This window comes from Erithacus rubecula (assembly GCF_903797595.1).
Source record: "Erithacus rubecula genome assembly, chromosome: 15".
NCBI lineage: Eukaryota > Metazoa > Chordata > Aves > Passeriformes > Muscicapidae > Erithacus > Erithacus rubecula.
Genome location: NC_136667.1, coordinates 17,871,219 through 17,885,001, shown reverse-complemented (window position 1 = coordinate 17,885,001; position 13,783 = coordinate 17,871,219). Strand labels below are relative to the sequence as shown.

Genomic DNA, 13,783 nt, shown 5'->3' with positions numbered 1-13,783 from the left:
GTAGGGAGCAAAACTGGGGCTGAGGAGCTTTTACTGCAGCTCCTTGTAGTGCCTGGTGAGTGAGGAAGGGAAGAAATGATCCTCCCAAGGCCTGAGCAGGGAGGGGGTGTAAAATCTTCATGGTCTCCTCTTGCAGGAGAAGGTGCAGGGGTGGAGAAGTGCAGAGGTGGCAGTGCTCCTGTTCTCTCTCACCACTGCCTTGGTTCCCCCAAGTGTTGTAATTTTAGATTGATTTTCCTGCTGTAAAGCTGCCTTTGACCCACTTTATTTTCTGCTGCTAAAGGAGAAGTGCTGGATAAATTGGAGTGAGATTTTAAGTCTCTGTGGAGAGGGAGATTCTGAACTCAGAGCCTGGTCTGGGCAGAAGTGCCTTTATTGGGCAGTGGGTTCAGCTTTTAGCTGTGCCTGCCCTGTATTGCAGGTGTAATTCCCCATCTTTTTTCCCCACTGATTATTTTGCCTGTAAAATCTGTTTGTATCTTGTCCAGCTCATCACTCACCTGCTTTTCCTCCCTGCAGCATTAGCATTCCCTCAGAGCCAGGGGCATCAAGGTGAGATTTCCTCTGGAAATGGAGCTGAGGTGCCCTCACCTGTTGGGCAGCCTGGGATGTGCTGCAGTGCCTGCTGCAGTCACAGCCTTCTAAAGGAGATTTGATTCTCCCGTGGCAAATCCAGCTTAAAAATAGCTGTGCTGGAGGTAGGAGCATGGGCAGTGCTGCTGGGACAGGCTGAGCTGCAGAGTTTGGGCTTTCCTAATGTCTTGGTTTGAAAGTCAAATGTCTTCTCTAAGAAAGGCAGAAATGGAGAATGTAAACCCCCTCCCTCCAAATTATTATTATAATTTTGAAATTAAGGAGCTCTCAGGCAAAGATATGGGAATTAGGAATAACAGTTCTTCACTAGGAAAATTAAAATAGAAATGCAGTATTACAAAGAACAATCCCAAACCCTGCCAGAGTCAGAATCCAAGCTGACACCCGTCAGTCAGTCAGGGTGGTGGCAGCAGTCCCATTCAATGGTGGCTGCATCCTCCTGCAGTGGCAGATGTGGTTCAGCTGGAGCAGTGCTCCTGGAGAAGGTGCAGTTTCCTCTGAAGGTGCAGGGATGATGTGGAAGGGTCTGGTTTTCCTCTGGAATGCAGTGGAAAGAAGGTTCCTTGGTGTCCAAAATCTCAGTTTTTCTCTGGGTAGGAAAGGCTTGGCTCCTGCCCTGGCTGGAGCATCTCCCAGTGGGATGATGGAATTTTATCAGTCATGCCCTGGGACTCAATGGCCATGAACAGGAGATATTTGCTGGAGGGAGGATGGGCTGTGGGAAGATAAAGATGATTACCCAGCTGATTTAAAGATGGCCCATTAGCAGGAGATATCTCATCCAGAGATAAGGATCACTGCCCCAGCTGGTTCAAGAGCTGGTGATAGAATATAAACAGCTGGTCACATCCTGAATTGCAGCCCAAGACACCCAGAGACCAGGAGCATCCCAGGGCTCCCTGTGCCACTGCAGCTCAGCCAGGTCCCCAGAGGGTCACACTGGCACTGTGCCTTTCCCTGGGCAGGGCAGTGTGGATGGGTGGCTGAGGGTGCTGAGCTCTGTGCTCCATGGATTTCTTGGAGTCTCTGGCACTGTGATCCATGCACTGCCCACTCTTGTCCTGCACAATCCAGATTCCCTGGAATGGCAGCAGCTCTCTGGAAGGATGTGTCTGTATCATTAATCTGCCACAATAGTTAATTGTGAGTGAGATCCAGAGTGGCACATTTTTCTGCTGGTTTTGTCCTTGTCAATAGCCAGTGGAAGCAGGTTAATAATGCAGCTGGCTGGTAAAATATTTGCTTTATTGTGGTTTCTGATCATTAAGAGGCAATCAAGTCTTGGTGCCTGTTGAAGGAAAAGTGCTTTCCATCCAGTGCCTGCACTGAGCAGGGTAAATCTGCAATAATTGCAGGTCACTGATGCTGGCCCAGTGCCACAGGGTGATTTCATGCACCATTTGGGTAAAGCTGCAAGCTGATAAATTGTATTTATAGAAATTTTAGATCATAGAATAACAGACTGGTTTGGGCCAGGAGGGACCTTAAAGCCCATCCAGTGCCACCCCTGCCATGGCAGGGACACCTCCCACTGTCCCAGGCTGCTCCAGCCTGGCCCTGGACATTGCCAGGGATCCAAGACCAGCCACAGCTTCTCTGGAAATTCCAGCCCAGCCCCTCCTCACCCTCCCAGGGAACAATTCCTTCCCAACATCTCACCCAAATTTCCAATTTGAAGCCATCCCCTGTGTCCTGTCCCTCCATCCCTTGTCCCCAGTCCCTCTGCAGCTCTCCTGGAGCCCCTTCAGGCTCTGGAAGGGGCTCTGAGCTCTGTGTCCACCTTGCCCCAGTCTCTGGATGTGTCAGGCACGCTCTGTCCTCACTGAAGTCACCTCCTTGTCTCTTCCACGTGCCTGGAATCTGCTCCATGCTCCTGCTGGGCACTGAGGTGAGCCTGTGGTTCCCTGGGTGCTCCTTTTCTCCCTTTCTAAAAGGATATCAGTCATAAAAAACATGAATTAGCACAATGCAGCCATCAGCTCTCCCTGCCTCCCAGAGCTGCTCCTTAGGGAAAAGGGCCTTTTTTATTTGATTATTTTACTTTTATCTGCCTCTGCAAGTTCTTGCATTACACAAGAGCTGGTCATGACTTCCCAATTAGGGTTGAATTTTGAAATAGCACTTGGAGCCTCATGATAAGCCTGTTCCTCTCCACATGGAGGGGCCTTTCAATAGGAAATATCACGTAGAACCAGCATTATGCAACTTGATTTTTTTTCCTGTCATTTTCACTGATTTCTTTTAATTAACTCTTGTTACAGAGTGCTCAAAATGGCTCTCAGGGCTTGGTGGTTTGGCTGCTGAGCCTTTTTCATGGCCTGGGGGAAACCCTCCCTGTGCTGTTTTATTCTATAGCCCCTGATGTTTTGCATTGCAGAGGTGTTTAAAGAGATTTATTTGATTTATTATTGTAGGGTTGATGTTTTTCCTTAAACCAGTGCTGTTGGAGGCAGGAATTCAGTCTGGGATCCCAGTGCCAATTCACAGTCCTGAACTGCTGAGGAGCTCAGGACAGGAGCCTGGAGAGGCTTCTTGGAATCCAAATGAGCAGCAGAGCTGAGAAGCTGCCAAGGAATTCCTGTCCCATCCCTGCTCCCTGGCAATCCTCACAGGGATGGCGGCCACCCATCCTGGGTGGATGAGCTGGGAGTGCTGGGGAGATGGCATGAAACTGAGAAAAAATTGAGAGTTTTGAAGTTTCTTGTGTGAAAATGGAGATATTTGCACTGAGAGCAAGGGGCAGCTGTGCATTTGTGAGTGGTTGGAAAGATGGGCAGCAGACAGACCTTTCTTCTGAGTGTGATCTCAGCTGTTCCCCACAAATTCAGGCATTTCAGGCATTTTTGGGGGTCCTGTGTGTGTGACACAGAGGGAATACCCTGTTAGAGGAGCTGGAGTACAACAGGAGCGTTTGCAGCTTTGTCCAAATCAGCTCAGATTGACATTGCAGAAGTTTTTGGGCAAGACCAGCATGTCCCCAGCATGTCACCTGCAGCTCCATCCCTGTCAGTGAGGATCCAGCCTGGGGTGGTGGCACTGGGACTGAGGGCACAGTTAACCCTTGAAGTGCCACCTTCCCATGGCCCAGCTCCAAGAGCTGGAGATGCAAACCCACCCCCAGGTCTGTCTCACAGTGAGAACAAGACTCTGGTGATGCATTTCAGCCCAAATTTCAACAGCTCTGTGAGTTTTTCCATGATTATCCCTGGGTTCGGGTGGGGAAGCCTCCTCCAGCTGCAGGGACTGGCCAAGGTCAGTGCCAGAGCTGCCACTGCACCTCAGCTTTTATTAATAATGGTCCCAGCTTCAAGTCATGCCCTGGAAGAGGGATCCTTGCTGGAATTTCAGAGAGTTTCAGAGGTTTAGATGGAAACAGGAGTGTTTGAACAGCACAGTGGGATTGATCCTTCCAGCAGCAGAGGCTGGAGAGCACAGGGTGGAAACACCTTTAGCTTCCTCTGGAGCTGATAAAATTATTGCATTTGTTTTTAATCTAAGGCAGAAGTCATCCAGACTAAAATTGTATTTTTTTCCCCTTTGGGAACATGGATCCTAGCAGGAAAGAGCAAAAATTTCATTAAGGAAGAAAGCAGAGCTCATGAGATTCGCAGATGAGGAAGGAGGGATTGTTCCTGCTGTGCACAAAAGGCAGCCTGAATTTGAGTAATCATGAAAGTTTGCAAGTTTGCTATCTGCCTTGGAGTTTCAAAGCCTTTAGGATTCATGACTCAGGCTTACACACACATGCCTTATAATGATTAGATCTTTCTGTCTATTTTTTAAAGTGAAAATCCAATTTTTTCTCATGATCACCTGACTCTAGGAGGTAGAGCTTTAAAAACATGTTCTGCTGCCAAATTGGCAGGGATGTCAACAAACATGCTGACAAGTTATTCCGGTTTGGGAAGGCTGCAAAATCCCTTTCTGTAGGAGATAAAAAGCAGGATAGGAAGTTATTTTAAACTTCAGCCACACTGGTGCTGCTGGATTTCCCACATCTGTCTGGTTTGGAATGCCAGTGAAACTGTCACCAGGACAGATCCCTGTGCCACTCTGTCCTTCCCAGGACCCTTTTTACTTCTCAGGGTTTCCCCTGGTTTTCCCAGCACTGATGTCAGTAGTTGGCCCCTGAGGTCACTTACCCCAACAGGGACATTGCTCAGCAGCAGCAGCACTTGTTTTAATTGTTATTTATTTAGTTTGAATTTATTTTTCAGCATCACCCACTGCTCATGTTCATGGGGTGTTGGTCTGCCTCAGGGGACCCCAAAACTCTTCCAGAGCAGGGTGGGTTTTACTGAAAGAGAGACTTTCTAGACACTTTTCTAGCCCAGCTTTTTTGGGTTGTTTTTCTGAGCCAGACACATTTGTTTCAGCATGCCAGGAGAAGGCTTCCCTGCTGGATCCCACTAAATTTGGTAGGATTGGATCACCAGCTCCCTCCCAGTGACCCAGTGCTGATGGAAATCCTACAAACCCCCTTTTTTATCCCCCAAATTTGCAGCATCATCAACATCCTGCTAAGGAAGAAATGGGTTTGATTTTTTTGGTTTTGTGGTTGGTTTTTTTGGGTTTGTTTTTTGTTTTTTTGGCCTTTACAGCTCCCTGTGGGAGGGTAGAACGTGGGAACTGTGAGAGGTGGTTTAGCAGAGCAGCTGCTGGTTGGGAAAGAAGGGAAGGAGCAGGGGCAGGTTTGCTTTCCCAATTTACAGGAACACTGCCCTTTACAATCTGTGCAAAGCCCACTTTAAACTGAATAATGGGAAAGCAGGAAAAACTATTAACACTGAAAGGAAGCCTGAAGATCAGGTTAATGATGCTGCCTGGTTTCCTTGTACTCTGTGTGTGGACAGTTCCACTGCTCACAGGAAAATGTATTTTTAGGTTTGAAAGTCCCCAGGATTTAGGGACTTCAAACACTGAGAAGTTGCTCCATTTTCATCACAGCTGAGGTGGTCTGTGAAAGACAGGGGTATTTCTGTCAGCTCTCAGCTTTATTTAATGTTTGTTTACAAACTACCCTGAGCCCAATTTGAGTCAATCAGAGTTATTTTAAGCAGGTTTTGTGGGAAAAGGTAACAGAAGGAGCCCTTGATCCGTATGGTATGTGCAGAGCAAAGGCTGGATCAGACACACAGAGAGAGCTGGAATTTGCAAATTCTATGGATTTTTTATTTGATATTGGAAGGAATCTTCAGTGTGCTGAAAACACAGAGATCTTTTTCACTGCTTTTTGGAATTCTCAGTGCCCAGTGCACCTGTCCCAAGCTGCCCTCAGCCCCCAGGTTTTGGGGGATTTGCTCAGGGGTGTGCATTCTGTGTGGTTTGGGGATCCCATGGTTTGGGGATCCCAGTCCTGGGATGCTGAGGTGTGGGATTGGTCTGAGCCTGGCAGGCTGTCCCTGTGAGCTGATGAGAAAAGCTGCTGAGAAATGGAATCAGGGCTCCTTCACTGCCCCTGTGAGGCTACAGAGCTCCAGAAACAGCCCAGAGCTGATGTGTACTTCAGATCTCTGAACCAGCCTCAGCTCCACCCCAGATCAGTCCCCTGGGAAAGGCTTATCCCTGCTCCCAGAGCAGCTTCTGTTCAGAGAGACCCCAGCTGGAGCTGGGACAGCAGTGCTGGCCACCAGTCACTGCCAAGAGCTCCAGGGCTGAGGTGGACACAAGTAAAACAGAGCAGCCTGAGGAAAACTGCAGAGCTTCACCCTGCCTCAGGATGGTTTCATATTTGGAATCCAAGCAGATCTCAGAGGTGGGGTGCAGCTGCCAGGGCTGGGGTTCTGCCCCAGGCTGCCACAGCAAACCAGATAAATGTTCTGAATAGAGCAGATCTCCTGGCTGCTCCAAGGCAGAAATCAGCTGCAGAGTGCTCCAATGCAAGCAAGGCCATCAGCTCTTTTGTGATTTCATTTACTTGCAGCTCTCTCTTAGCCAGTGAGGAGAGCTGTGCAGAGATTCCATCAGCAACTTTATTTCTACAAAAGGGTCAGACAGCAAATCTGAATGTATAGAATATCAAAGGGGTTTTGTAGGGTTGAGGTGACTTGAGAAGTGACCAATAGAGTTATAAGTTGAAAACCCTCCAATTACTTAAAGGTTTTAGATAGAAAGTGACCAATTGCCTAGAAGAGATAAAGACCAATAAAAAATAACACGGGGGTCTGCAAGGGGGAGAATATTTCTCTAGCATGAGCCAGCCTAAGGAAGGATTTCTTATTTTAGTTTCAGGAAAATGAATCCACAAACACCAGAGGTTTATGTCCAAAAAGGAGACAGAGGAGTCCTTTTTTCTTTATTCAAATAAAGGGAGAGGCCATGGGGCATCCCCTGGGATCTCTCAAATTTTTGGAGGACTCAGCCTCCTTTTTATCCCAATTTCCCATCCACATTTCCCTCTCTCTTTCCCCGTTGCTGAGTTACTTGAGAGATCCAGACTTCCCAAACACCTGATACCTGAGATTCCCCTCTAATGTACAGCCCTTCCTTTGAATTTTTAATTCTTAAAGAATTCATAGTTTTTCCCCATTGCTTCTTTAATCTTCCAATATCCGACTTCATTTCTCAGCAAACCTGCAGTTTGTTTGTAAAGGCAAATATGTTTTTCCATTCATCAATCAGTGGAACCCATCCCATTGTTTCTTTTCTCTCTCTCTCTCAGTGCTGGTTTTATCCAACAGCAGATCCACAGGTCGTTTGTAAAGACAAATGCAACATTCCTCTCATTAGGGGAGAGGATTCCAAGGAGGCCCTAAAGGGGTGTGTGAACCACCCACAGTGGGGAGTGTGTGGGGCAGGGTTTGGAGCAGTGCTTGGGGCAGTGTTTGAGGCAGGGTTTGGGGCAGGGTTTGGGGCAGTGTGTGGGTCAGTGTTTGGGGCAGGGTATGCAACAGTGTTTGGGGCAGTGTTTGGGGCAGTTTTTGGGGCAGGGTTTGGGGCAGTGTGTGGGTCAGTGTTTGGGGCAGTTTTTGGGGCAGGGTTTGGGGCAGGGTTTGGGGCAGTGTGTGGGTCAGTGTTTGGGGCAGTGTTTGGGGCAGTTTTTGGGGCAGGGTTTGGGGCAGTGTGTGGGTCAGTGTTTGGGGCAGTTTTTGGGGCAGGGTTTGGGGCAGTTTTTGGGGCAGGGTTTGGGGCAGTGTGTGAGGCAGTGTGTGAGGCAGTGTGTGGGGCACGGTATGCGGCAGTGTTTGGGGCAGTTTTTGGGGCAGGGTTTGGGGCAGTGTGTGGGTCAGTGTTTGGGGCAGGGTATGCAACAGTGTTTGGGGTGAGCAGGGCTGGATCAGCGTCTCCCAGGTTGCTGCTGGAGCTGCTGCTGGCAGTGTTCACCGTGCTGTGCCCTGTGTCCTGCAGCTGTGGGTGAACCAGGAGGATGGGGTGGAGGAGGGAACCAGCGAGGTGCAGAACGGGCACCTGGACCCCAGCGCCGACTGCCTGTGCCTGGGCAGGACCGTGCAGAACCGCGACCAGATGAGAGCCAACGTCATCAACGAGATCATGAGCACCGAGCGCCACTACATCAAACACCTCAAGGACATCTGTGAGGTACTGGGGCACACCTGGGGCTGGGACACACCTGGGGGGCACCTGGGCACACCTGGGGTTATGTCCCTGCTACATCAAACACCTCAAGGACATCTGCGAGGTACTGGGGCACACCTGGGGCTGGGACACACCTGGGGGGCACCTGGGCACACCTGGGGTTATGTCCCTGCTACGTCAAACACAAGGACATCTGCGAGGTACTGGGGTGGGGGCACACCTGGGGCACACCTGAGGGGTCTATCCCCAATACATCAAATACCTCAGGGACATCTGGGAAGGAACTGGGGACACCAGGGGGCTAGAGCACACCTGGGGCTGGGACACACCTGGGGCACATCTGGGGGGGCACACCTGGGGGCACCTGGGGCACACCTGGAGCTGGGACACACCTGGGGGGCACCTGGGGCACAACTGGGGGTTGGGACACACCTGGGGGGCACACCTGGGGGTTCTGTCCCTGCTACATCAAACACCTCAAGGACATCTGCGAGGTACTGGGGCACACCTGGGGCTGGGACACACCTGGGGCACACCTGGGGCACACCTGGGGCTGGGACAAACCTGGGGGGCACACCTGGGTCTGTCCCCACTACATCAAACACCTCAGGGACATCTGCAAGGTACCTGGGGCACACTTGGGACACACCTGGGTTCTGGGGCACACCTAGGACTGGGATACACCTAAGGGCTGGCCTGGGTCTGTCCCCACTGCATCAAACACCTCAGGGACATCTGGGAAATACCTGGGGCACACCTGAGGGCTGGGACACACATGGGGGTTTTGTCCCTGCTATATCAAACACCTCAGTGAGGTACTGGGCTTGGGAACAGGACATGGGGGGCTAGCAAATGTAGAGCCTGGGTTTATCCCTGGGTGATTTGGGAACAAGCTGGAGTGTCTGAGAACTGTGTCTAATGGAGGAGCAGCATCTGTCAATATGTATTGACAGTTCTGAGAATTTCCTGCTGGATCTGATAATTCCTTCAGTTTGTATTAACCAAAAGTGCAATTTCCTGACCTTTATTCCGTAGCTCTTTGACTGAAACATGATGAGGTTGAGATCCTTCAAGCAGTCCTCTTAATTAAAACCCAATGCCATCTACTTTTGAACTTGTGATTGAGGAAATTAGGTTGTAATTAAACCAATCAGTTACCCATGTCATCTGTGCCTTTCATGTCGGGTTCACAATTTCCCCTGGCTCAGGGTGGCCCCCATTTGCCTCTCCTATGAGGGCAAAATGTTTCCACCATGGGAAATGAAGAAGGGAGCCAGCAAGAGTGGACTTTAGTGACTGGCCCTACAAATCCCCAACTTGGTTCTTGTTCATTAGGTAGGTTACGATTAACCTCTACAAGCCCTTAAGTTCAGGATTAGTGCCCTGAAAGTGCAGAGCATGTGGGGCTGGGTGTTTGGGAAGGGGAACACGTGGCTGTGCCAGAGTTTGGGCACTGAGTGTAGAGATGTCCTTATCACTGTGAGGCAGAAGTTTGTTAGCACTGAAATCAGAGTCTGGGGATGGCTTTCAGCTCATCCCTCGCAGTGTTTAGGATTTAGTGAGCCTGTGCCCAGTCAATGTGGTGAAGCCCTTTGGGAACTGTGCTTAGAGGAATGTCTTCCTCCCTTCATCCTTGCTCCTTTTCTCTCAGCGAGGCAGAGCAGCCATCCAAAAAAGCATCCATGACACTTTTCAAATATGGAAGAGCCTTGGGATTTCAATTTGGAAACAAATGAGCTTAATTTCAATGTGCTATTTCGGTCAGAGAGCTTTGCACTGGAGAAGGGAAGAACTGCAGGCACTTCTCCACATACTGTTTCTTTTCCTGCATTTGCACTCTTCTGTTGGAAACAAAATCAACGTTAACTTACATGTCCAGCTATGTGTTTCTGCCAGGTGGGATGTTCAGGGCAGTGGGCAACACTGATTTACTACCCCTCATGATATGTCATCAGGAAATGATGACAAATTAGGAAATAGATTAGGAAATTATTGAGCTAAGCAGGGAGGAGGGCTGGAATGGGCATTCTCATCTGTGCAGTTTGGGCTGTGCCTTCCTGGAGAGAGACTCATTGTGCTCAGTTTAATCACAGCAACACCTTGGCCTGGAGAAGGCTCAGAGAGCTCAGCAGGGCACTGACACAATGGGGTGTGAGCAGGACTGGGAGAGCTGGGACTGAACTGGGAGAGCTGGGACTGGACTGGGAGAGATGGGATTGGGAGAAATGGGATTGGGCTGGGAGAGCTGGGACTGGACTGGGAGAGATGGATGGATGGATGGATGGATGGATGGATGGATGGATGGATGGATGGATGGATGGATGGATGGATGGATGGACGGACTGACCACCTCTCCTGTCTGCCTCTAAACCCACTGTGGGGTGAAGAAAACTTAGCACTTAACCTGCAAATCCTGCCCGACTCTGGCCTATACTTCAGGGACTAGATGGAAAAGTGGTTTTTAGACAGTTTGGCAGCTATTTTTAGGTATTCATCGAGCAAAACACTCTCCAACATCTGCTCATCAGTCAGCTATCCCTTCTCTGAGCAAACCTGACGGGATGAGCAGAAGGAAGATGACATTGTTTTATGTAACAAAAGTAAATTTACTGGAAAAACTCTGCAGCAGCCTCCTCTGCTGTGTGTTCTGGATGAATCTTCAGTCTGCTTTTCCTGGCTTGTGCTGGAAAGCACCATCAAACACACAGAGAGGATGAGGCTTGGGAACTCCTTGCAATTCCTTTAGTCTCCCTGTGCTTTCTGAGGTGCCTGCACAGAAATGTGCTGTTTCAGCTCCTCCAGACACGTGATTCCAGAGAAATGATGAAGCAGCACAGGGAGGGTGGGAATAGTGAAGATGGGAATTGCAGCCAGTGGCAGCCCCAGGGCTGTGGGATGTTCCTGTGTTGGAAGGGAGGGATGTCACAGAGCAGAGTGAGGGGACACTGCCCCATGGGCACAGGGAGGGCATTTTCCTGGCTTTTTCCCCAGGCTGTTCTGAGAACAGCAGGCAAACAGGAAAATCTGCATTGAGAGATGCTCTGTGCCCTTTCTCCCCAGTTTGGATTTGCCCTGTGACCATCCCACAGTATGGGAAGCAGCCTGCTCCCATTCCTTCGAGAATCAGGAAGGGAAACCCAGGGAAATGAGTCATCAAGGAGCTCCTGGGGGAAGAGAGACCTGGATTAGGAAGTGTAGAAGGTATTCCATAACCCAAACTTGTCAGCTGAAAAAGCCAGGAAATTCGGGGTGACAGCATCCTCCGAGCTGAGCTGGACATGGCAGAGGTTGGCTCCCGGCCAGCTCGGCCAGAGTTGCTTTTCTCATTCATGTTTGAAGTTCTCCCTGCCAGGAACCACGTGGTGAGGCTGAAGGACAGTTCATTGCAGGGTTCCAGTGTTCATTGTGGCCCAGCAGCTGCATGTCACCAGCTGGCAGCGTGGCTGTGTGACTAAGCATCCCGAGTTCCCAAATTTAGCCATCCCACTGGAGCTGCTGGCGTTTTCTTCCCTTCCTTTTTTTCCCTTCCTATATAATAAAGGCAAGCAAAGTAAGCAGAGTCATCTCCTGATGACCTCTGTGTTGTTTCTTTCCAGTCAGGACGCTGCAGAACCAAACAGGCCAGTTGCAACACCTGAGATTCGGCCTTGCAAAGTTTCTAATTTAAATCATTCTGGTTGGATTGATGATCTTAGAGGTTTTTTTCCAAGGTTAGCAATTCAGTGATTTGGTGATGATCATCCTGACAGGTGAAGTGTGGGAAGATGAGGGGATTTGCTCAGAACCTTCCCACCCTCCAGCACATCAAACTTGTTGGGGGTGCACTTTATAAAGATATTGAACAGATAGAACAAAATATCTCGTTAAAGATATTGAACAGAACTTGATGATGATATTAAACAGCTTCCTTGTCCTAATTGCTGGGCTGAAAGGAGAAATCAGAGCAGCCCCTTCTAGTTTCTGTGAAAGGATGTGGAAGCAGCAGTGCTGGTAGGAGAGCTGGGTATGAGGAGTTGGGGTTTGCACCAGGCACCCAGCACTGCTCACACCCCTGTGGGGCTGGCCCCTGCATGGTGCTGCTGTCTGCAAACCCTTTGGAATGGTATGAAAGCAAAACCAGTGAGAGACTCCAAGTCAGAAACACAGTTTAATAGGAAAAAAGAGAAAAATAAAATACATGAAATAGTACAAAAGGAAAAACAGTCAGAAAAACTCAGGAAGAGTCAGAATAGAACCTGACACCCTGCTAGTCAGGGTGGTGGTAGCAGCCCAGACGAAGTGCTCTTGTTGAAGCAGTGATCCTGTTGAAGGGTCTGGTAGCTCTTGTCCTCTGGAATCCAGTGGAAAAGGCTGCTTTTGGTGTTCCAAATCTCAGTTTTTATCTAGCTTTGGCTCCTCCCCTGGCTGGAGCATCTCCCAGTGGGATGATGTAATTTTATCAGTCGTGCACTGGGACTCAATGGCCCATTAACAGAAGATATCTCCCACAAAGATAAGGATCACTGCCCCACCTGGTTTCAGCAGATGGTGATGGGATCCACACTTCTGGTCACATCTTTACATTGTAACCTAGGACTCCCTTCTGTCCCACTCTCACAGGGTTACTTAAAGCAGTGCCGGAAGAGAAGGGACATGTTCAGTGATGAGCAGCTGAAAATCATCTTTGGGAACATTGAGGACATCTACAGATTTCAGATGGGATTTGTGAGAGACCTGGAGAAGCAGTACAACAACGAGGACCCCCATCTCAGTGAGATTGGGCCATGCTTCCTGGAACACGTGAGTGCACTGGGCATTTCCCTGGCAGCTGGGCTGGGGAGGGAGGAGGAAAACTCAGAAGACAAGAGCCTCATCTGGTAACATATCAGGGGCTGCTCCATGTTCTCCATGTGCTTTGTGAGATACAGAAAAGGAGAACTTGGATGTGCAGTTGGAAAACCCCCAGTACATCTGAATCACATGGATGAGAAGATCCTGGATAATTTTGCTTAGCCCATCCTACTGTTCCATTAATCACCTCCTGCAGGAGCTGATAAATTGGCCAATGTTGTAAATACATCAGGAATTGTCAAATGAATGCCAGTCCTGGAGGTGGAGGCTTTCCTGCAGGGAGAGGGGAGCAGGATATCAGAGCTCACAGGTGCTGCAGCTCCTGGGCTGTGACAGGGCAACAGTTCAGGGAAACTCCTGATAAACATTCCTGAAACTTCAGCAGGACATTCCTACAGAGTTTCACAACATCTTCTAAACATTCCTGGGTCTCTCATTAAGATTTCCTCTGAGAATGTGTATGAGGAATTAATATGGCTGTTTGTCTCTGACAGAGCCTGCAAAAAGCAGCATCACATTGCACCTCTGTGCTGGGAAGATGTACAAAATCTTGCTGAGAATCAGTAGCTCAGATGTCATGACTTGAGGCTGTGCTGTCAATTCATTGATAGTGACAATGGCAAGAATTGCTGCTGTGATTTGGAGGAAGATCTGACACTTGCCTGTCACCAGACAAGGGCTGATAAACTCCTGATAAATTATCCCTGCTCAGCCATTTGGGAAACTGAGGGGTGAGGATGTAAAGATCCTGTTTAGGGATCTCCAAAGCTTCTTGTTCCTCATTTTCTTGAGGAAGGGAGAGCTGTCAGTGTGTGGCTGGTGA

The 13,783-nt window shown here is 49.2% G+C and overlaps 1 protein-coding gene across 14 annotated transcripts in view; it reads left to right on the top strand.

The window, feature by feature from the left end:
* The window catches only part of ARHGEF9 (Cdc42 guanine nucleotide exchange factor 9), a 194,598-nt gene that overhangs the window by 137,344 nt on the left and 43,471 nt on the right, over positions 1-13,783 (top strand). For all 14 annotated transcript variants that reach the window (XM_079318948.1, XM_079318955.1, XM_079318953.1 and 11 more), the window contains 2 exons: positions 7,942-8,133; positions 12,730-12,909. In XM_079318948.1, the coding sequence (XP_079175074.1) occupies positions 7,942-8,133; positions 12,730-12,909 (372 nt within the window). The remainder of the gene's footprint in view (positions 1-7,941; positions 8,134-12,729; positions 12,910-13,783) is intronic.